The sequence below is a fragment of the Microtus pennsylvanicus genome, chromosome 11, assembly GCF_037038515.1.
Source record: "Microtus pennsylvanicus isolate mMicPen1 chromosome 11, mMicPen1.hap1, whole genome shotgun sequence".
Taxonomy (NCBI): domain Eukaryota; kingdom Metazoa; phylum Chordata; class Mammalia; order Rodentia; family Cricetidae; genus Microtus; species Microtus pennsylvanicus.
The window spans coordinates 21,654,477-21,677,245 of NC_134589.1; the positions used below are offsets into that span (position 1 = coordinate 21,654,477).

The 22,769-nt window shown below is 48.6% G+C and overlaps 1 protein-coding gene across 2 annotated transcripts; it reads left to right on the forward strand.

Moving 5' to 3' along the window:
* The first annotated feature begins 694 nt into the window (after positions 1-694).
* Rab5c (RAB5C, member RAS oncogene family) lies at positions 695-22,247 on the forward strand. Of its 2 annotated transcripts, XM_075990739.1 has the most exons (7): positions 714-827; positions 16,242-16,400; positions 17,737-17,992; positions 19,198-19,349; positions 19,614-19,736; positions 20,867-20,960; positions 21,355-22,247. In XM_075990739.1, the coding sequence occupies exons 3-7, from the start codon at positions 17,827-17,829 to the stop codon at positions 21,468-21,470; spliced, it is 651 nt and encodes a 216-aa protein (XP_075846854.1). In that variant the 5' UTR covers positions 714-827; positions 16,242-16,400; positions 17,737-17,826; the 3' UTR covers positions 21,471-22,247. The 2 variants fall into 2 exon arrangements, with proteins under 2 accessions (XP_075846852.1, XP_075846854.1); XM_075990737.1 differs by lacking the exon at positions 16,242-16,400 and having other exon boundaries at positions 695-827.
* The last annotated feature ends 522 nt before the right edge of the window (positions 22,248-22,769 follow it).

A 22,769-nucleotide genomic window follows, 5' to 3' on the forward strand; every position in this document is an offset into this window, starting at 1 on the left:
TCCTAGGGATGGAAGTCTGTCAGGCTCGGCGGAGAGCTCCTTTACCCGGCAAGCCATTTCGTTGACCCCAGGGAGCCATTTCTACAGAGCTGCACCTTTTTCCCCAAGCCCCCTCTTTCTTTTCTCTCCCTTTCCTCCCTCCCTCTTTCCTTCCTTTTTTTTACCCAGGGTCTTACTATGTAACAGCCCTATCTGTTACTCACACAGATCTGCCAGCCTCTCTACCTTCCGAGTGAGCCACCACGCTGGGCTCCATCGCCTTTCATATAATAGCATGTTCTCAGCAATCAGCCTCCTGGACCTGTCTTGGCCGCAAAGTGTGGACAGGGGCTTCTTTAAGAGAGAATACCGTCTACGCGGCCTCATGAGCATCACATTTCTCCTTTCTCAATTCTGCAAGCACAATCCTCTCGGCCCTCTGGCAAAGTTCTACCACACGCCTTCCCTCGCGGCACCTGGAACTGGCAGTGACGCGATAAGCAGGCCTGGACCAGCTCCGCCCCACCAGCAGCGGGATCCACCCTACACCCAAGTGCCAGGCAGCCCCCGGCTCCTCCCTTTGCTGAGAACTACAAGTCCCGCCATCCCTCGCGCGCACTCGCCCTCCTTTCCCGCGTTGATTGCGGGTAGGATCAGAGTGCCTCCCATTGGTCTGTTCTTTCTGTCAGTCACTTGGGACTATAGAGAGGCGGGGCACAGCTGGAGATCCGGATCCGGAGCGGCTGAAAGGCGGAAGTGGAGGCCGGAGCCTGGGACACCGCCGGGAGGGAGAGGAGCGGAGTCTGTAGGAGCCCCGGCCCAAGTAACGTTGCCGCTCCGGAGCCGCGGTGAGTGTGCCTGTCCCAGGGCCAGTCTCTCGCCTGCGTGGAAGCCTCCCTGGGGTACCCTTTCCTCCTGCTCAACCTTAGCTTAGGGGGACACTGACCCCTCCCCCGACCCGTAGCCCCCTCTCAGGGGCTCCATAGGGCGTCGGGCCAAAGGGGGAGCGCTTCTTTCCTTCGCTTACCTGCCCCTCGGGAGCCTTCAGGAGTCCTTTAAGGCTCTCCTGTGGCCTGTCCAGTCCAGTTGTGGGAGAGAGGGACCCTAAGTTCCGCTCCCCACCCCCTTGCTTTTAAAATCAAAGAGTCTTTGCCAGGTGTGAAGGAGCCTGTCTCCCTTCCCTTTTACAGGTGACGGGGAGTGCTGTCTCTCCTGGTTTTCCTTTCCTGTGTCTCCCCCAAAAAAAATTCCCACTCCCCCCTCAAAAAACCCAGTTGCCCCCTGCAGCCCTGAAGGAATTCTTATCTAGATGTCCTTTAGGGTGTGCGGGGATGGTGGGTGCCTGGATGAGATTGTTCCACACTCACAGAAGTGTGTTTGCGCCCTTACGGTTCCTTACTTCCTCTCGAATCTACCAGGACTCAGCAGAGTTTGAATTCTGGGTCACTGACAGGGAGTCGGCAGCCCTCTCCTTGTGCCTCTCGTCAGACCCCCAGCCCTGGCTGTCTTCTCAGTGTGTGTCCGTCTTCCTGCCTCTGAAGAATTTAGCTGAGCTTTGCTGAATCCTAGCGACAGATCAGGGAGGCTCTGCCCATTCATTATCTTCTCTCTCCCCTCCTCCTTCCCCCTGCTCCAGGCTCAGCCCTGTCCTTCCAGAGCCTCCAAGTGGTTTCCTTAGAGGGAGGAGAATAAGACCATATAGGAGCTGTGTGGCATTGAGGGACCTTCTCTTCTCCGTCCCCAGTCACACAACGCTCTCCACCTGAGCAACAGGTCCAGGCCTCACCAGCGTCTCTTCTTGGCTTGGCTTTACCACAGAGCAGTTCGTCCAGATCACAGTGGCAGCTCTAGCTTTTGTAGCGAAAGGAATTGCCGTCGGTGTCACAAAGTGCCAGTTCCCCCAACTGAATTGATGCAAGATCCTTGTGTTTTCCTTGGGACTGAAGTGTGTGAAATGGCTGCTGTTTCTGATCAAGTTGGAAAGTTCTTTTGTTAAGTGGCCAAAGTACAGGCCAGAGACTACCTTTCTGAGGAGTAGCCCGAGTCCGAGGTCACAGCTGACCCTTGCTGTCTGCTGTTTCAGTTCTCAGGCATTCCTGACCACCTTAAGACACTACTTATCACACGAGAGCTGAAAATTTTGCTTTGAGCTTTTTCTGATCTACTTCTGGAGTTGCCGGTGTCCAGTTAGTACAACGTTTTAAGCTAATTCTGTGGTGTATTTATTTTACTACTTCTTGGACAATAAAGAAACCCCTTCCTTATTAGAGTCAACGGCTAAATGAGATACTCTCTTTCTGTGTGGGCTCGTTGGTGAATCTCTTACCCAGCCAGCCTCTGGTCGGTTCAGCATGAGCTTCTCAGGGAGAACCAGTGAACCCTGACTGCTCCCAGCGATTGATTTCTGCTAGACTTATGTGCTCAGGGGTGGATTGGGATTCCTGGGGCCCTAGCTGAGGCAGGCGAGCCTTCTCATGGGCATTTCTGGCTTTTGTCTGGACATCCACTCCCAGCTCTGACTCTGAGCCTTGCTTTTGAGGAGAAAATCTTAGAGAGACAGGAGGCAGTAGAGTTTTGTGTGGTTCCGCAACCACTTTTGGCTTTCAGACTTTGGAGAGGCCCAGCTGAAGCCTGTCACTGCCCTGCTGGGAGAGGAGGGCCTCCTCTCAAAATTTCTTTGCCTCACCTCTCGCTCCTCACACATAGCTGGCCTTTCTGTCTGTTCACTCTAGGAGGAGTGTAAGTGTGTATCTTATTTATAAGATATAAAGCCCCAGAGTTCTTCCCATAGCCTACTCCTCACAATGTCCTGGAGAGAGGTATTTGTGTCCCCACCTTACTGACAGTTCTTCCCCTGGGGCCAAACAGTTAGAAGTGGTCAGAGCCAGGGTTTGGAGCTTGGGTTCGAATGTACCCTTATCTTTTCTAAAACAGGCTCTCCTTCAAGCTTAGAGTCTTGTTAAATGAATGGACTTGCAGAACCGGTGAACAGGGGCTTGAATCGAGGCTCTTGGCCTCCTCACCATGGCCTTCCGTTTTGACTTCCCTCTCTTTCCCAACATTCCACCCTCTTTTACTCCCCCTTTGCTGAGGAGGCTGTGACGGTAAAGAGCCTCAAGCCTGTACTCTTCAGAGCCCAAGAGTTTGCTAATGTCTATGTGTCATTAATTTCTCCAGAACTTAACTCAAAATGACTAGAAAATGAAAGTGAAAGTGACAAACTGAAGGGTCCCCCGGGCAGGATTGAAGGGTTGTGCCTTCTGAGTCCCCTTTGAGACTGCCTGCTGATTTTGACACAGGGTTGCAACGTCTAGTCCTGAAGGGCCTGGAACTGCTTTGGAAGACCAAGCTAGTCTTGAACTCACAGAGATCCACTTGTCTCTGCCTCCCAAGTGCTAGGATTAAAGATGTCCACCACTATGCCCAGCTTCAAACTCACAAATTCAAACTGGCCTCCACCAAGCAAGGATTCCTTTAAGGAACCTACATGCACTCATTTGTTTTCTGTGTATGTGCACACACATGCCACTGTGCACAGAAAGAAGTGAGAGGAAGACTTGAGGGAACCAATTCTCTACTTCTACCCTGTGGGTCCTGGGATCAAACTCAGGTCTTCAGACTTGGTGGCAACCACCTCTACTTGCTGAGTCATCTCACCAGCCCAGAAAGAGCCTTCTTAATGGGCTGAGGATATAGCTCAGTGGGTGAGCGCTTGCTTAGCATGCATGAGACCCATCTCTGCACTGCATAAACCAGGCTTGTAGGCACATTTGTGCTTCCAACTCTTGGGAGATGGAGGCCAGAGGATCGGAGTTCAAAGTCATCCTGGGCTACATAGGAAGTTGGAGGCCAGCCTGGTTACAGATTGCTCAGCAGTCAGAAGGGCAGTGTAGGTAGAAGACAGTAGAGGCTCAGACTCAGGGACTTGAGTTTCCATCCTCAGTCCCTTGCTTGCCAGTTGGGTGACTTGGGCTCTCTGAACCTGTTTCTTCCATAAATGGGAATACCAGATCTCTTGCAGAGTTAGGAAAAAGGTAAAGTTCAGTGCCAAGGACAGAACAGATCCTTACAAAGTGGCCTCTGGTGGGCAGGTGGGGTTTTGAAGGCTTATTACAATTCGTCTCTAAGTCTTACTTAGTTTTAGTGTCAAATATCTGTTGTTATGCCTGGTATTTGGATGATGTCACATGCTCCCTCATCTCATAGTTACTGAGCAGAATTGATATGGGTTATAGTTCTTTTTACAGAAAGAGTGTTGGGCATGGCAGCTCATGGCTTTAATCCCAGCACCTGGGAGGCAGAGGCAGGAAGATCTCTATGAATTCAGGGCAGCCTGGGCCATAGTAAGACCCTGACTCAAAAAAGAAAAACAGACAAAACAAACAGAAGAAACTGCTAAGACAGTCACCATGATTATACCATTCGAGTCACGGCATTTACTTAGTTTTGAGGCAGGGTCTTTCTACTTGACTCTGACTGTCCTGGAACTTAGCACATAGACCATACTGGCCTCAAATTCGAAGAGCTCTGCCTGCCCCTGCCTTGAATGTTGGGACTAAAGGTGTGTACGTCACCACGCCTGCTATTGTACCTTTAAAAGAAAAATTGAGCCCAGTGCTTCTTTCCTGGGAGGTGAGCACAGTGTTACTGATCTATCATGGTGGAGTTGGGCTGCTTCGTTAGAGCCATTTGCTGTGGACAGAGCTTATAGACTAGGATGTCCCAAAATGTAGGTTATAAAGCTTTCAGTACTGTGACAGAGCCCAGTGGAATCCTGTCAGTTTGGGAGACTAAGGCGGTAGGATCTTGAGTTCAAGGCCTGCCTGGTTTATGTAGTGTGTTGGAGATTAGCCTAAACAACTTAGTGAGAGCCTGTCTGATATAAAACACAAGCTGAGGCTCTGCAGCTCAGTTGTAGACCACTTGCCTAGCAGGCATGAGGCTCTTCATCTGTCTATCACTTGGGAGGCTGAAAAGGAGAGTCATGAATTTGAGACCAGCCTGGGCTGTGTAGCAAGATCCTATCTCAAACAAACCCCAAAAAAAAAAAAAAAAAAAGAACCTTGAAATAATCTTTAAGGGCGTTCTTTGTATTGAGCATGGCATATAAAAAGGTTTGATTGCTTTTCAAAGTACTGCATCTCCTAATACACAGAGGCAGTGATACTAGTTAAAGGTCAACTTATTTTTCTGTTTTGTCTTTTGAGACAGGATTTCTCTGTGTAGCCCTGGCTGTCCTATAATTCACTCCGTAGACCAGGCTGGCCTTGAACTCAGATCCATCTGTCCTCCAGCCTCCAAGTGCTGGGATTAAAGACGTGTGCCACCACTCCTGGCTAAAAGCTCAACTTACTGAGCTTTGCTGACATGTTCCAGGCACTCTTCTGAACTCTGAGCATATTCTGTTTCATCCTCAGACCACTGGAGGGAGGCGCATGTTGCAGTGAGGAACCATGCTCTGAGTGGCAGGGCAAGAGTTTGTGCTCATTCCTCATTATGGATAATATCCTCCTTATGCAGGATAGCCTCTTCTCTCGAGGCTACGTGTATACTGTTCCCTTTGCCTAAAATACTCATGTCCACCTCACCTGCCTGGAAGCTGCTTTCCTTGTTTTCTTTTGAGACTTGACTTGCAAGTCTCTTTCTTTGTGAGGAGGTACCAGTTCCTCTCTCCATCAGAGCTGGCTCCCTGCTCTTTCTATCTCAGATGGATGAGCACTGCAGACCACAGATCATGTCCAGCATAGTAGGCCCCTCGCTACAGCTGCTAACGGAAAGCACAGACATGGAACTCTGCCCTGAAGTGCCTGCCTGCCTGCTTCCTTAACACTCCCCTACCCAGGTAAAGCTGGACAAACCTAGCTCATTTCCAAGCTTGAGCCCTATCTTCATCTGCTCATACACAGATAGCAGAGCAAACAGGTAAGCAGAATAGCTGGTACCAGACAGATAATGCAGATCAGGTATGGTACAAACCAATTTCCAGAGGGCAGAGCTCTTCAAATCTCCGTTTCCTGTGAAGGCTTTAGTAGAAGATGGGCGTAGCTCTGGCTAGCTACACAGCACCCCAGCCTCAGCTGCTTCTGCAGAGTGAGTAAATCTGGTAGCAGGACAGACTATTCTACACTTTCTGCAGTTGTTGTGTTGAGACTACCCACCCAGGCAGCACTTAGCAAGGGATCAGTGGGGTTGAATTTTGCTCTGGTCAGTAGGTGCTGTTTTGCATGTCTGCACAATGTGATATTGGGCTTAAGCACTAGCAGTTCTGGTGTATAGCTCAGTAGGTGAGTACTTACCTTGCATTTTTGAGGCTCTGGTTCTATGCCCTGTCACCAAAAAACAAACAAACAAAAGCATTAGTGAGGGCAGCCCTGCAATCAGCATCCTAAGGGCATGGCCTTTAAACTCCCTGCTCCAGCCTGCTATGTTGGGCTGTGCTTTCTCCCACTTAGCTCCTTCTATCCCTGTTCCCAGTCAATGAACTCATCTTCAAAATTGTGAGTCTATAATAATAGCAGGCCTCAAACCTCATCTTATTTCAGGATGAGTTCCTGCCTCCTCCCTTTTTCCCCCATTAGTGAATTTTTCAGAGTAGTCTTAGAAAAATTAGGAGACTAGTACATTTTCCTCACAAGACTTAGACCCTGTTCCCCTGTTTATAGCATGTTACATTACTGTTAATACAGAATGTCCATGCTCCATGCACCTGACTGTCCTGTTTCTGTAGCAGGCCTGGCTGCATTTGGATGTTGCATCTCCGTAGACTTCTCTAGGTAGTTTCAGGATCTCACTTGTCTTCAGTGACCTCGATGGTTTTGAAGTCATTGGCCAGATATTTTATGGGTTGCTGGACATTTTTCTCCTGAGTAGACTGGGGTTAGGAGTGGTCGGGGTTTAGGGAGACGATTCCACTATAAAGTGCCGTCCGTTTGTGTCCCGTTGTATCAAGGTACACATAATCAGTGTGGTTCATCGTCAGTGTCAGCCTGACACAGGCTGAGGGCTCTTCATTATAAAGTTGTCCCCTGCTTTATTTGTTCTCTCTGGAAGAATGTCATTATGTCTAGTCAACACTGAAGAGTGGCAGGTCAAGTCCCCCTCTTGGAGGGTGAAGTAGCTATATGAATTATTAAATCCCCTGATGCAAGAGACCTGCTTATTCTCATTTATTCAATTATTCATCTGTTGGTATTGGCTCACAGAAACTTAATTTTATACTTTGGTTTGTAATCTACATTGCTTCCTCACATTGTTTCGTCTTTGACCACAGGCTGCTCTTTCAGCTCCCTTTGACCTACCCCTGTCATTGTGAGGGTTTCTGATTTTGTTTTTTGAGCATTTCCTTACTTTTTGGCACAAGATGCTGTTTGTGTATTTCCTGCCCGGGCCTGTTTAGCAAACATTTTCTGTCTAGCACCCTGATCTGGAGTTACAGGATGAGTGCAGGCTGCCCCTTCTGGTGGTAGTCTGTGCAGTCCCACAGCTGGATAAGGCAGCAAAGTAGCATATGGTGAGAATCCACTCCAGTCCCAGCACTCGGTCCTAGCAGCAAGTTGCTGCCCTCTGTTCACCCATTCACAGTCCCCATCTGCCTGACGCTGCACCTGAGCTAAGCAGTGGTCACACTGGGTATTTACTCTGGAGTTTGTGGCGAGGTGCTGGGTGTAATCATTCTCTTTGAGCACTGAGTTCTCCAACCAAACCTTCCTGGACTCTGGACTGAAAGTCCATATGAAATCCCAGGTGGTCTAGTTACACCTCTTTTGCTGCCTTTCCTAAACAGACCTCTCCTTTGGAAAGGCTTGTGTTGTAGCCTTTGTGGCTCTAGGCAGGCTCAAGGCAGATAAGCCCTTGGAGATGTGATCCTGAATCATTGACGAGCTTAAATCCTTTGCTACAGTTATCCTCTGAAAATCTGTAACTTGAGCCTTCCACCAGCCCTTTGCCTCTATTCATACGTCTGAGTGTGTCCCCTTCAGGTGGCTCTGTCAGAAGCATCCCAGGCTTGAGGAGGCTATGGGTGGCCTCCTCACCCTGGCTGCTCTCTCCTAGTCATCATATTGCTCTCTGAGCTGCTCGGACTCTGTGGTCATGAGTGATGCCAATTTGCAAACCTCTAGCGTTTGCAGCCTCATTTTTAAAAGGAACTCAACTTTGGTTTTGTCGTCAGCTGCCCTATTCTTGCCCCTTCCCCTGCAGCTGAATCACTTCTTCCCTTTCCTGAGAGGCTTTGAAATGGACGTAAGGGAATGAGGCCTTCGAGATGCTTCATGTTCTAGGACCTTTCATATTTTTAATTTATTTTTTTTATTTAACTTATTGAAGCAGAGTCAGGATTTGTTAAAAGTATCTTAATATAAACTTTAAACATGAAGGTTAAAAGCAATGCTCAGGAAAGACAAAAACAACAACAAAAAACTCAGAGCATGGATGTGGGCTTCTCCAAGAGAGTCATCCTTTTTTGTTGTTGCTTTTAAAGGGGTTGTGATTGGTTTTGGTAGGGGAGATTTATTGGATGGTGATGGTTCCTTCAGCTAATGGCCCAGTACCCTCTCCAGATAATTCAAAGTTGGGACTGTTACAGTACATCATAAGTCTTCTAGGAAAGCAGCCCTTGTTACAGGAAACTACTGAAAGACTGCCTCTTTCAAATGAGGGACATTGGAGGATAAGGGCCATGGTGTCTGGGCACGGGTTGAGGATCCACTTGCTACACAGGAGGTTTCATGGGGCAAGCCCTGCCCCACTTGCATTGTTGAGTGTTTCTAGGGGCTCATTCTCTTATGCATCATCTTTCCAGTAGCCCTGGATGTAGGTGCCAGTCTCTCCCTTTTATAGGCTCCGGGATGCATTCAGGGCACAGCACAAGGCTAGCCTAAGTGATGGTCACAGGACTTGATATTTGTCTGGCTTAATCCTACTGTGCATAGGCCTGAGGAGTTCGGTCAGAAGTCTCAACTGGTCTAGAGTGCTCTTGGGGTGGGATCCAAGTCATCTGGAAAATGGCTGTGGGCGTGAGCTCTCAGCTGTCCCCATCTATTTGCCAAACTTAACCAGACTGACCTGTATCACATGTTCACTTGACCATATTTATGACCCCTTATGGTGTGCCAGGCTTGAGCTTAAACACAGAAAAACTACAGTCCAGCCTTTGGGAGTTTTGTAACATGGTCCCTTTCATCTGCGACAGTGCCTGAGAGTCCTCTTACCTTCCCATTCTCAGCACTCAAGCTACCAACTTCTCTACCCTCTGCAGTAAGTTGTCTTTGTAGACTGTGGGAGCAGAAGTGTGGTTAATTTATTGAAATTTGTCTGCTGGAACCCCTTCTTCAGCTGACACCACTATTATGGTTGTTTTTTGTTTTTTGTTTTTTTTGAGACAGGGTTTCTCTGTGGCTTTAGAGCCTGTCCTGGAACTATCTCAGTAGACCAGGCTGGTCTCGAACTCACAGAGATCCTCCTGCCTCTGCCTGTGCTGGGATTAAAGGCGTGCGCCACCCTCACCCAGCTCACTATTATGTTTTGTTCAGTAAAAACTAAGAAAGAAGAGTTTGTCTGAAATAGTGTTTTCTGGCTTCCAAGAGCCATTGTCCCTTAGATCTCATAGTGAGAACTTTGACCTTGTTCTTGTTAGCTGGGCAGCTTCTGACCACAGTGTGCCTGTGTTGTCTGGGCAGGAAACATTTGGCTTACTACTGTCTGATTCCCTCCTGCCTTCCCGTAGATACCACCTCTGCTGGCTGCATGGGAAGTACGGGCGGCGAAACAGAGGGCAGTGATGGTAGCTGTTTCCTTCTGTCGGGTGTTTGTAAAGACAGGAAGGGTTTGGGAAGTTCATTTGGTGTGAGTGAGTGCCTGAGAGAACAGGTGCTGCTGATGACCCTTGACTTTAGCAGAGGTCCTTGCAGTCCTGCTGGGTCTGTGGGCAGCAGAAGTGGCAGCTGTTCTGGCTCACACTCCTGGCCCTGTAGAGCTTCTCCTGAGACAGAGAGGGAAACAAGCCCAGCATTGATGAGATCCCAGTTAATAACATCTTAAGTAAGTTTATAACCGCACCAGCTAAACAGACATAGGAAACCAGCATAGTGGTGTACACCTATGATCTCAGTTTTTGGGAGGTTGAGGCAGGTGGATCCTAAACTCCAGGCTGGTGAAACTGTCTCCACAAAGTGAAAAGCACAAAAACGAACAAAAGCTCCAAAACCGAGAGATTTACATACAGCAAGAGCAGTGGGAGAGTTGTGGGCCAATGGGAATCTCCCATCCTTCCCACCTGCTGTCAAGAAAGCCTGTGCTCCGTGCTGGCTCATCCACCGATGCGGGCTGAGGCATGCGGGCTGAGGCATGCGGGCTGGCTGCCTTTTTAGCATCCTGCCGCTTAGCAGAAGCAGTAGAAGGGGAGCAAGCCTTTGTTCAGCTGTAACCTCAACTCCTGGTCCCTCTGCTGAGCATGCGTGTGGGTTTGTGCTGCAGAAAGGGCCACATTTCTAGTTGAACTTTGGCTTGAGGCTGAGGATCTGCCACAGTGACTGCTGCTTTGGGGGTCAGGCCCCAGTTCTCTCAGGAATGTTGAATCACTAGGCAGGATGAACCTTGCCAGGTATAGCTCTAGGCAGCCCCCTGTTTTTTGGCACACAGGGCTGGTGACTGAGACTCTTCTAGTTGCCCATCAGGCATGGAATCCTTGGACATTACTACGTTATGCCTTTTCCTCCCTCTACATGCAGGAAGGAGAGGGAATGTCGCTGGACGTTTCCATCTTTGCCTGGAATTTAGTGCTGACTGCTTCCTCTGGCTTGGGGGATCTCCCCTGTGATGAGGAGCTGAGAAAGCAGCTTGGTGGGCAGGAAGGGAGTTCTTTTCTTCTTTCTTTCCTGTATTTTAATCATATGTATTTGTGTCTATGTCTGTGTGTGCAGTATGCACATGTGGAGGTTGTTAGACAAATGGACACTTAGACACATTAGACACTTCTACCTTGTGGGTCCTGGGGGACTTGAATTCAGCTTGTCAGGCTTGATTTCAAGAACCTTTACCCACTAAGCCATCTTTCCAGTTCTCAGAGAATTTCATATTTTTTCTAGGATAGGACCCTAGAAGCTAAGAGGTGGCAACGGTCTGACTTGTCTTGGCATCTGTCCTCAGTTCTACCCAGCACCTGAGGGAAAGGGATTAGGGAGCTCACCATGCTCCTTTCTGGCTAACTCCAGGCAAAAATGTTCAGTTTGGTTATCTAATGATGTTTCCAGAGTTACACTCTCTGCTGGAGTTGCCAGAGTTGGGACCCTGGGCTGCACTCTTAGGAATTCCATGAGGTGTCACTGTGGTCTTTTCCAGAATGAGTAATTCATTGAGACTAATGCCAGATAAGAGATTTGGGTGGCCTGCGCAGGTAGGGGTTCTGTCTGTCCCAGTGGCAGAGAACCCAGCTGACTCTGAGCATACTTCTAGTCCATTCCCATGGTTCCAAGTTATCTATATATTTGTATAACGGAAGCTACCCTTCATTTCCTGCATCTCCTTCAGCTGCTTAATGGCTTCCATGAAAGTCCTTCCCAGAACTCCGCCTGGACCGTAGGGCGATTTTCTGCAGATGAGCCCTGACCCTGAGTACAGCAGTGCCAGAGTCCTACCACCTTATTCGGTTCTCCTCCCCCAGACCCCAAACTTTGTTCCCTCTGCAGATAGCCTGGCCTGGTGGGATTACAGAGCATCACTGCTGTAACCTCTTTCTCCTCAGCAGAAACATGCTGGCTGCTGCTTTCAGGAATAGCTAAATAGTTTCACAGCTCTCTGACCCATAGCTAAGTCTAGATAGTAAACACAGCTTTAACATACATTGAACAGTTATCTTTATATGAATGCTCATCCTGTGCCTTAGCATTTGGGTGTTCTCTTGATCATTTTCCAATTTAGGCAATGTCTTTTTTATTATATTTGTGTTCTGAATCTTTTCATACTAGAGAAAAGCTAAAAATGGTTTATATATAGAAGAGGTAATTGGTTTCATATATATTTTGTTTTATTTTTTTATTTTTTGGCTTCACTGTGTAGCTCTGGAACTGACTGTATACATGAGGCTGGGCTCAACTCCACAGAAATCTGCTTTCCAAGTGTTAGAATTAAGGTGTATGCTACCACTCCCAATTCACTAATTCACTTCTATCCTTTAGTTTTTTATCGTTTTATGAAAAAGATCATAAGTATTTTGTCTGTTAACTTGTAACTTTCATATACAAAGTAGTTTGTGTACTTAGTTAAGTTTACAAATCTAAAGTATACAGCCTAGCTAAAATTTTTAACTCATTTTCAAAAGTGTTTCCCTGCTAAAAGCCATTATTCTACTGACACATACTTAGGGCTGTTGAGATGACTCCGCAGGTAGAAGCACTTTTACCACGCCTGCTGGCCTAAGTTCAGTCCCCAGAGTCCACATGGTGGAGGAGAGAATTGACTCCTCAGAGTTGTTCTCTGACCTCCACATAAGTGTAAATCACACATTGAAAATTGACTCCTTGTTATCCTTAGTAGATTGATGTTGGTAACCTTGGATTTTCTTTCATCTCTTAGCCTTACAAATTACGAGTCATGGGTTTGTCAAGCCATCACCTTGCTGTGGATCTCTGAGCAGGTCACCTCACCTTACCTCATCTTCCTTCTCTGTAATTGACATAGTTAGGATTAGGTCTGTGTGGCCCTTTAAGCTCTAACAACCAAGGACTCAGAGTTAAGTAAGTAGCTAGCCTGTAGTTTAATAAGATGCCACTTGGAACCTTCTGTTCCTTTTAATTCTGTGTTGTATATACTATGTTTATTTAACCTTTGCAGCAACCCAATACAATTAGCATTAAATAATACCATTTGTAGATAAGGAGCTAAAGCTGTCGTACCACTTGGACTTGGACTTGGCCAAGGTCACGGAACTAACCAGCTGACTAAAGCTGGAGCCAGTGCCCCCCTCTGAGCCTGAACCTATCATGATGAGGTCTGGTGAAGGGACAGGGGGCTCCAGGCAGCTGCTGTTTCCTTGTTCTTCTTTCTGGCAGTCCTCATGAGAGTTGTCTTGGGCTCCAGTGTGCTTTAGCAGTGGTTTCCCTGCGAGAGTGACCTGTGTTCTTGAGACTATGGGTCAGTCATCACCTCAGCTCCCTGAGGCCTCTGAAGCGATCCTTGGCTCCATTTGGCTTCCTTTTAATATCTGCCCCCTTAGCCTTTGAGCCCAATTACCTCTCCTGCTCAGGCTAGTGCATCCTTCTCTTAAACTAACAAGTTTCAGGGGTGCTGTGCCTTTTCCAGCTCAACTCTTTTTTTCACAGAGTAAAAGATAGCGGAAGTATCTGGCTAGACCACCTCCTTGGAGCTCTGGGCCTGGCCACTTGGTTCTCAGCCCTAAACCTACTCCCTCTGCCAGCAGCTAACCTTAAGTAACTGCATCTCCACCCACCTTCTGGCCTCCAGTCTGGTTTCTCTAATCTGCTCCCAATCCAGGCTGTGTTCACTTGCGGCTAGAGGAAGTCTCTAAAGCAAACAGGAAGCACCAGAGACACCCACCAGCTGGAATCGCTAGACCTTTGTGAAGCCGGCAAGAACAGCAGTGTGAAACCAGTGCATGCGTGATCATGTCTCACGGGGACAACATCGCCACAGCACTTGGTGTCTTGAAGGCTTCAGCTTAGTAGAGCAAGGCCCCCGCCCCACCTCGATGGTCTGTCTGTGGGCAGTATGGACCTTCCCTTATCAGCTGTAACTCTTGTGTTTAGTCAGCTTACTTCTCTTTGTTTATTTGAGACAGGGTCTCACTGTGTAGCCCTGGCTGGCCTCTGACCTCACACAGAGCTCCCCACCTCTACCTCCCAGTGCTGGGATGAAAGGCGAGCTCCTCTATACCCAACTGGGGAGCTTATTTTAAAGCCTTGAGTTCTGTACTCTGCTTTTAGAGATTCTAATGTAATTGATCTAATGTGGGTTCTGATGAGAAAAGTGGCCACACACCTGAGGCACCCAGAGTCCATACAGGCAGGCCAACACAGGGAAGAGCAGTGTTCAACTCTTGCTGTTTCTTGTCCTTTCTTGGCCTGTGCACAGAGGTCGAGTGTTCAGGGGCCTGGTTCCCTCTGCCCTTTTGTGTGCACTACAAGAAAAGACATACTAAACAGAGTGCCCCCAAGTGCTTGGACATGTTCGCCTTTCCCGTGGAAGGCGTGAAGTTGGGGGTGGGGCCCATTCTAGGTGGTCTTTCTTCTTTTTTTGTTTGTTTTGTTTTTGTTTATTGTTGTTGTTTTGAGATAGGGTTTCTCCGTAGCTTTGGAGCCTGTCCTAGAACTTACTCTATATATCAGGCTGGTCTCAACCTCAAACTCACAAAGATCCACTGAGCTGGGATTAAAGACGTTAAAGACGTGCACCACCACGAGGATTCTTTTTTTTTTTTTTTTTTTTTTGGTTTTTTCGAGACAGGGTTTCTCTGGTTTTGGAGCCTGTCCTGGAACTAGCTTTTGTAGACCAGGCTGGTCTCACAGAGATCCGCCTGCCTCTGCCTCCCGAGTGCTGGGATTAAAGGCGTGCGCCACCACCACCCTGCTCACCACGAGGATTCTTATTTAGAAGGTTGGGAAGTGGATCTTCAGAGTCCTTTGCTGTGGGCCTGAAGCTATACCATTGCTAAACACTCAGGGGGGAAAGATTGTTGACTCATCCTGTCTCCTATAGGCAACTTTTTGGTGACTGGCTCTTGAGCAGGATTTGATTGACTCCAAGACATCACTTGATCTAAAATACAGAATATCTTTGCAACTAGTTCAGGAGAAAAGATTCCTTACACACATACACATACACACATATCACACACACATACACACACACACACACACACACACAGAGGCAGGACAGCTCAGTCCATGAATTCATTCACTATTACCACCTGCCAGGATCTGTCTTCTGGTTTTCCAGTCCTGGGAGAAGAGGAGCTTCTTGGGAAGCTGAGTATGACCTACCTGTCTCAGACATGCTCTTATCTCTGTATTACTTCATGACAAAAATTGTCTTGCTTAGTCCTTTATTAGCTGAAAAAGTCAGACACTTCTGCTCATGTGATTCCTTCTTGGGGCCAGGAAAACCACGAGGCAACAGACCATAAAAAGTGCTATAAGCACCTGCTCAGGTGTCTCTGGAGGCAGGACCAGTGATCAGGAAGAACATGTCAGCAGCTAGTTTAGGCCAGCTTGGTAGAACTTGTTTCAGTGACTAGGGAAGCCAGGGTCTGCTCACCAGTGTCTGGAGAAGGCGATGCACTCTCAGCACTAGCCTTAACCCTGATGTGCCCTGCAACTGATAGTACTGCTTTGACCTAGCTCAGGTGGCTAAGTGAGAGAGGAGACAGTCACGCTCGTGGCACCACAATCTGGTGTCTGCTTATTTGCTTCATTCTAGCTGCTCTATCCCTGGTTCTGCTTCAGTGGCACCTGCAGAGAGCTGGCTGGCTCTGTTCTGACCCTGGATGAGCTCTCCGGGCCAGCCACACAGATGACTTCTACACACAGACATGGTTGAGAATTGCCAGATGAGAATTGGGTTTCTCCCTTTCTGGCTTTATATATACATACACATACATACACACGCACATATATTTTCTGTCTGGACAGGTTTGCAAAGCTGTGGGTTTGGTAGGCACAAGATTTGGCTACCTGTTTTTCTCAGCTAGATGAGGGCTGCTGCCCATTCTGATTACTGTCTCCTCCACAACTGCTTTGTTTTTTTTTTTTTTGTTGTTGTTGTTGTTTTCTTTTTTGCATCAAGGTCTTGATTGTCTGTTCCCCTTACCCCCCCTCCCCATTCTTCTCTTATACTCCCGGCTGAATAGTTTGCCCTGTGTGTCATGTGCACACAGGGTAATCACTGACTTGTAATTCCATTGTGGTTTCCCTCTGGCTGAAGCTTTGCCTTGTATGGGGTGGCCCCTCGCACACTTGGGTGTACTCAAGGACTACAGGATCAGGGTCACTTTTGCTAGAACTAGACCTTGCAGAGCCCACAAAACTACTGCAGCTACCCAAAACCAAACACCAAGGGTGGGTGTGGCCCCCGTTGTTCTTCCCCAGCAGGGAGAATAGCCTTCTAACAAATGAGCTTCTGTGAAGGAACCTAAATTGTATGCTGGGTGTCCCTGAGCAGGGTGCTTATTGCTGTCAAGTTATGTCTGTAAAAATGGAAGGTTGTGTTAAAGCTTACAAAAGCTAATAGTGCAATCTCTCCATGGATGCTAGCTGTCTTTCAGAATCATTTCCTGGGGTCAGCACTCCGAATTCCTAGAACACACATGAGCATTGTGAGGAAGTCCTGACGAAACTGCACAGGCCTTGTCCTCCTTGTTCAGGGTGAATGAGAAAGCAGCTTACCTATGGCGTCTTTAAATGACATTTCTGGTTAGTAATCAACTTGAAGACTGCCCCCTCCTACTTCCTTCCTTGTACGTTTGGGGAAGAGGTGGCCCCCATTTCAAAGCTTTTTTCCTTTGGTGCTGCCCAGAAAGGAAATCGTTGTTCCTGGTTAGTGAATCATTCTTCCTGAAGCTCACTTTTTAAATGAGTTGCTGGGAGATTCTGGATGTGGAGAAGGATTTGAGCTGAACAAAGCGGGCCCTTTGCTGTCAGCTTCCCACAGGCGCTGTTCATCTCACCCCTGTCCCTAGACTGCACTGTCTTGCTAGGGCAGGGCGGCATTCTCTGTGTGTTCTGCTGTCTTTTGCTCTGGTGTCTTTTATAGGCTTCTCATACTTCTGTGTAGCTCCAAGCTTCCCAAAAGCTTGAGCCTCTGGAGCTGAGTGTTAAAATCAGGGCTGGAGCGCCAGCTGCGAGGGGCGCAGGTCTCAGTGTCTCATGTTTGCTTCCACCCCTGCCCCCCCTAATGCTTTCTTTGTGTTACCCCTGCCTCTGCCAGCAGAGAATGGAAGCGAGGTCTCTATTTAAAAGGGAGAGTTGGCAGCGGAGACTGGGAGCAGAGCTCTGGCTTCAGAGCATGTTTGTTTTTCTGTGTGGTTTGTTTTTTAATGTGTGTGAGACTTCTGGTCCATCCAAAATGAGAAGACTGGGGAAAGAGGCCTAAGACAGCGAGAGAACATTACTTTGGTTCTAGTACAGAATCCAGCCTCAGACCAAGAAAGTCACTTCTATGTGGTACAAGCCTAGTTATTTTGATAACAACTCACTGAGGCCGGGCCTTGGTCTCTGTGTGCCCATAAGCGTCTTATCTGAGGAACTCGCTGCCAGGACTCGCTGTGCCTTCACCCACCTCCCCACACACTCTGCTTCTACCCAGAGCAGGCTATGGTCGTAGCACAAGACTACAAGCTTATTGTTTGTTGACCTAAATCCTAGTGTCTTTCTGGCCCCTTTTTGGGGTGTTGGAGGTGGAGCCCAAAGAGTCTGTTGGCTCATGCTGGCATCTATCCATTCCTCTCCTGGATTTTGTTAAGTGAATGTATGTATTTGAGAGAGGGAAATCCAAGTGTTTGCTCAGGACCCATGAGCCTAAAGTTGGGAAGCCACTTGACTCTGTACCTCTCTGCCAATTGTAGACCCAGGGGCTATATAATTCAGTTTAGTGAAGACTTCAGCTCAGCCTTTGTGGGGAGAGCTGGGAGTTAAGGGGCAAGATTGATCATTTCGGTCATCAGAAAGGACAAGGGGGAATACTTGTGGTTTAGGGAGGGCACCTTTGACAGTCTTGTTCTAACCCCTCCTTCTTGTTTCTCCCCTGCAGTTGAAGGCCTCCCTCCCCTTAAGTGCCTCTTTGCATAGCACCGGCCCCACCCCCACACTCATTGGTACTGCTACCTAGCATCATCGGGCCATGGCTGGTCGGGGAGGTGCAGCACGACCCAATGGACCAGCTGCTGGCAACAAGATCTGTCAGTTTAAGTTGGTCCTCTTGGGGGAGTCTGCAGTGGGCAAATCCAGCCTTGTTCTCCGCTTTGTCAAGGGACAATTCCACGAGTATCAGGAGAGCACAATTGGAGGTGAGTGAACACTAGGGAGTTGGGGGACTGGGGACCCTTGAGGAGAAAGAAAGCTGTCTGTGCAGAGACCAAATCTGTCTGGCCTGGGAGCACTTTTTCCTCAGTGGGCCCTGGAGTTGAATCCAGCAGTCAGTTTCACGCTTCATTCCAAAAAGCGTGAAAAAAAAAAGCATGACTGCTAAGAATTAGCTAGAGATTGAAAATGACTTCCTGTTTTGGTCCAGCCTCTTTATTATTTGTGTGGATGTGACTACCCCATCCACTGACCTGGCTGGCATCAGGGGGACCTCTCAGAGGGTCCTTTTTGTTCTGCAGGGCAGTATGCATGTCCTGTCCTCTCCTGCTGATCTTTACCCTTTCTGGAGCTCAGAATGTGTCACTGATTCCCCATTGGTCAGCATGTAGGAGGTAAATAAGGGTCTGGACTCAGCCTCTGACATCTTTAGTCAGTGTGACTCTCGAGAGGTCAGGGCCACCCTGGACCCGGGTCATCCTCTGCTCTCTTGCTTGGTAGATGGTTTCCAGGCAGCTGGAGACAGAATGGGCCACGTCAGCAGTCTTCTCTCTGCCTCCTCAGCACTGTCAGGAGCTCTAGAGGGGGAAGTGAGGTGGCGCCCCAGGCTCCTCACAGGGCTGTCATAATCCTCTGCTGGGTCCAGGGTGTGGAGAACCCTACATGTCTATCCCAGCTCCGGGATTCTCCTGCAAAGCATATTTCCTTCGGTGCCCTGTGTTCCCATCTCAAGTGGAGTCTATATTCAAACCACAGGTTGGCCATTCAGGAACGATTTTGGGTCATAGCAAGGATGGGATGGTGGCTAGCTGGAGTGCCTGGAGGTGGCAGGGGTGGTTGGAAAGCCAGTCACCCAGCCACAGCCTGGCAGAGAGATTGCCTTCCTGAAACTGAAGGTCACAGTCACCCTTGAGCCGAAGTGGGTTTGTGAAGGGCAGCGGAAGGAAGGCCAGGGGGAATGGGGTTTCACCCTTTGGGGCTTGGCCTCAGGGTTCCCCAGGGTCTCCCTTATCTGACTCTTGCTGTGCTTTGCAGGGTAGCTCTCAGACGGCTCCGTGCAGGCACTTCCCAGACAACACCTAGGCCTCACCTGTCCTGTGTGGACAGGCTTCTACATGCCAGATCCACAACAGAGAGTAAGCCAGGTGGTTTCCAGTTCCTCTTTGCATAATGACCCACCTTTTTCTTACAGCGGCTTTCCTCACACAGACTGTCTGCTTAGACGATACAACGGTCAAGTTTGAGATCTGGGACACAGCTGGACAGGAGCGCTATCACAGCCTGGCCCCCATGTACTATCGGGGGGCCCAAGCAGCCATCGTGGTCTATGACATCACCAACACAGTAAAGATTTTTCTTCCTTTATTCCTTGCCCTTCATTTCTGTAAAGCCCCAAGAATTGGGATATAAAAGTCACATTTATTACCTCTCACTTAGCCTTCTAGGCCCAACTGGGATATGGGCAGATCCTGTTTATCAGGATGCTCTCACGAGAATCTTAAGGGATGACTTATCAGTTGCCTTTGGCTGTGCCAGTTTTTGTTTGCTAGTGAGTGGCCCAGAGTAGAATGTCTCTGTCCCTTTGACACTCTGATCCTGTCTCCTCAGGATACATTTGTACGGGCTAAGAACTGGGTGAAGGAGTTACAGAGACAGGCCAGCCCCAGCATCGTCATTGCACTCGCAGGAAACAAGGCAGACCTGGCCAGCAAGAGAGCCGTGGAGTTTCAGGTGAGATGGCAGAATTTGGGGAAGGGGGAGCTGGCTCTGTGAGGGGGCCTTCCCAGGCCCCTCGAGTCCTATAAGGGGGCAGCAGCTTTCTTCTGCTTCCCTGCATGACTCAAGCATGGGCCACAAAGGAGCTGTCTTTACGGTGCTCTTTTGTGGGTGGAGTGGGGAGGTGACGCTTCTGCACATTTGCCTTATAAACCAAATGGACTGAGACAGAAGTGCTTTTCTTTTTTTTAACTTTATGTGCATTGTGTGCAGGTGTCAGATCCCCTGGAATCACACACAGCTGTGAGCTGCCATGTGGGTGCTGGGATTTGAACCCAGGTCCTCTTTAAGAGCAGTCAGTTCTGCTTAACCATCTCTCCTGCCCCAGAAGTACTTTTTTAAGGCAATGCATTCATGTAGTAAAATTTAAATAGCCCAAGAAGATATAGAGAATGAGTTTAGTCTCTTTAATTCTAGAAAATCAGCATCTCTTATCCAGAATTCCCAGTTTTTTGTCTTACCAAAAATGTGTACATTTGTGAATCATTTTCTTTACACAGATGGACTGGAGTATGCCATATACCACATACACTGTTACAGTTGTCATTCCTCTGTGAGAGAGGGAGGGAAGTAGAGTACTCCTGTAGCCCGGCTGTTGGCCTTGAACTGATTCTTACTCTTCCACCTTGAGCCACCACACCCTGCTCTGCAGTTCTTCCTTTGTCTAACTGAGGGCCTCCTAGGTTGTTTGTGACAGAGAACTAGAAACAGTGCTGCAGGTAGTGTCCAGGTACGCATGCTTTTGTCCAGATATGCAAGTATAGTTGCAGGGTATCTTTCTAGAAGAATGTCTTGCCTACTAGTGATTCTGATGAGCAAGTAGGCAGAGTGGACCTGGGGAAGCTAAATAAGAATCTGCCAGTATTTGTGAACTGGGAGGTGTGTGTAGCGTGTGAGTGGGGGCTAGGCGATGCTGGTATTTTGGGAAAACAGAACAGAGGAGCCGTAAGCCTGAAACCCCTGCATTTGCCCAATCAGTCTCTGTTTTATAAGGACCAAGAGCAGGGAAGATTTTATGCTGGACCCTAGCCCCTACTGTCTGCCAGCATTCACCTCCTGCCCTCTTCCTCACTTTCCTGAATTAGGAAGCACAAGCCTATGCAGATGACAACAGTTTGCTGTTCATGGAGACATCAGCGAAAACTGCAATGAACGTGAATGAAATTTTCATGGCAATAGGTAAATTGCATCTCCCCTGTTCTCCCAAGCAGGCTTGTGCTGGTCTCTGGCAAGTCTGTGGGGTGCCTTCACTAACAGAATTCTCACCATTTTAAATTATCTGATAAAACTGTTGTCTAGCTGACTTCCAGATGCAGAACTTTCTAAAGCCTGGGCCAAAGTCTCCATGTTTATACTCCCTGCCCATGTCAAAGCCATCTATTGCCATTCCTTCCCCCACACGACTTTAGCTCCTTTGCCTTAGGAGTCGTCCTGCCTGGGTTCAAATACTGGCAGTGCCACTTGTAACTGGTTTTGGCACACAAGCCCTCCAGAATTCTGGTTGTCATTATTAAGGGAAAATATCTATCGGGGTGACCCCACAGGTGTATATTTCCCCTTCTCTCCCAAACAGCTAAGAAGCTTCCCAAGAACGAGCCCCAGAATGTAGCTGGTGCTCCAGGCCGGAACAGAGGTGTGGATCTGCAGGAGAGCAGCCCAGCCAGCCGGAGCCAGTGCTGCAGCAACTGAGCCCCCTTGCCTGCCACTGCCCCCACTCCTCCACCAGAATGACCCGACTGGAATCCACTCTAACCAATCGCACTTAACGACTCGGGCCACCACTGGGGGGCAGGGGAGGGGTCCATCATGAATTCTCTGCATAACTCTGATCCTAGGCCGAAGGGAGTTTATTCCACCTGCACCTTTCTGTACAAATACTAATTCAATTTTAAGTCTTAAGTCACTTTTTTAATATATATGATCTTCTGCTCTTCCCAGTCCCCTTTCTGCTGCTCTCCCACTTGTCCTTTGCTGGTAGTAGCTACGCTCCTGAGCCCCCGGTCTGCGGGGACAGGGGTTGGAGCAGTTACCCTTCCTTTCCTTCTTGCTGGAGAGCAGACTCAGCAAGAGCACCCACATTACCTTGCTGGGAGTGGTCTTGGTCCCAGGACAGTGGATAGGCCCTGGGCTGGGGAAGGGACAGGCGGGGCTTCCCTCAGCTGGCTGTCCTCAGGCTGCAGCCCCTCTCATCTGACTCCCAACTGGGAGAGAAACCGCAGCATTACTTAAGCATCATTTGTGACAGCCACACACCATGGCCCAGGACCCCTCCACCCTTGGTCACCCTGACCTCTGGCTCTGAGCCCTGTTCTGACCAAATCACGATGATGAGTATTTGGGGGGGGTGTCAAGGGGGGGAGTGGGAGGGGATGGAACCAACTTTTTCTGTATTTTGTATTGTATGTTTTCTTCAACATGTAACCAATCAGTATCTTGTCAATATAGTCAGCCGATCGATCGACCTCACACTTGTCTTCCTCGTCTTTCTCTGGAAGAGTTTGTCAGGCCATATCCTCTCTATTTTTCTTGAAGTTAATATAAACAAATCATCCAGTCTGATTAAATGGCTCGACCCTCTGCATGTGAGAGGATGCTGGTGGTCATGGTAACCAAAAGAAAGGCCCCTGCTGTTGGCAACTCTGATAGTATAGGAGGATAGAACTGACCTGGGACTGACCCCTGGCTCCCCTCAGCTTACATTAAAGGATACACAACCTGTATTTGAATATTGTTGGTGTCTGTAGTGACCTCCTAGGGGTTTTTGTTTTGTTTTGTTTGTCCTCTCCCTGAAGAGGACCACTAAGGACTGATCCTAAGAGCAGTGCTGCAGCCCATTGCACCTCTGTCCTCCTCAGCCCCCCCTCCCCCCCCAGTGCCAGGTTCAGCACTGTCTATCCTGGTTCAGGACCATCCCAGCCCTCTGCTGCTCCCTGCTGGGGCTGTTGCTATTGCCTAAGTCCACACTCACCTCCGGTTTATATCAGCAAA

Excerpts from the sequence above, each read along its gene's own strand:
- Rab5c (XM_075990737.1), top strand. The coding sequence starts at position 17,827 with ATGGCTGGTCGGGGAGGTGCAGCACGACCCAATGGACCAGCTGCTGGC. Across the intron at positions 17,993-19,197 it reads TCAGGAGAGCACAATTGGAG|CGGCTTTCCTCACACAGACT; the intron begins GTGAGTGAACAC and ends TTTTTCTTACAG. Across the intron at positions 20,961-21,354 it reads TGAAATTTTCATGGCAATAG|CTAAGAAGCTTCCCAAGAAC; the intron begins GTAAATTGCATC and ends TCTCCCAAACAG.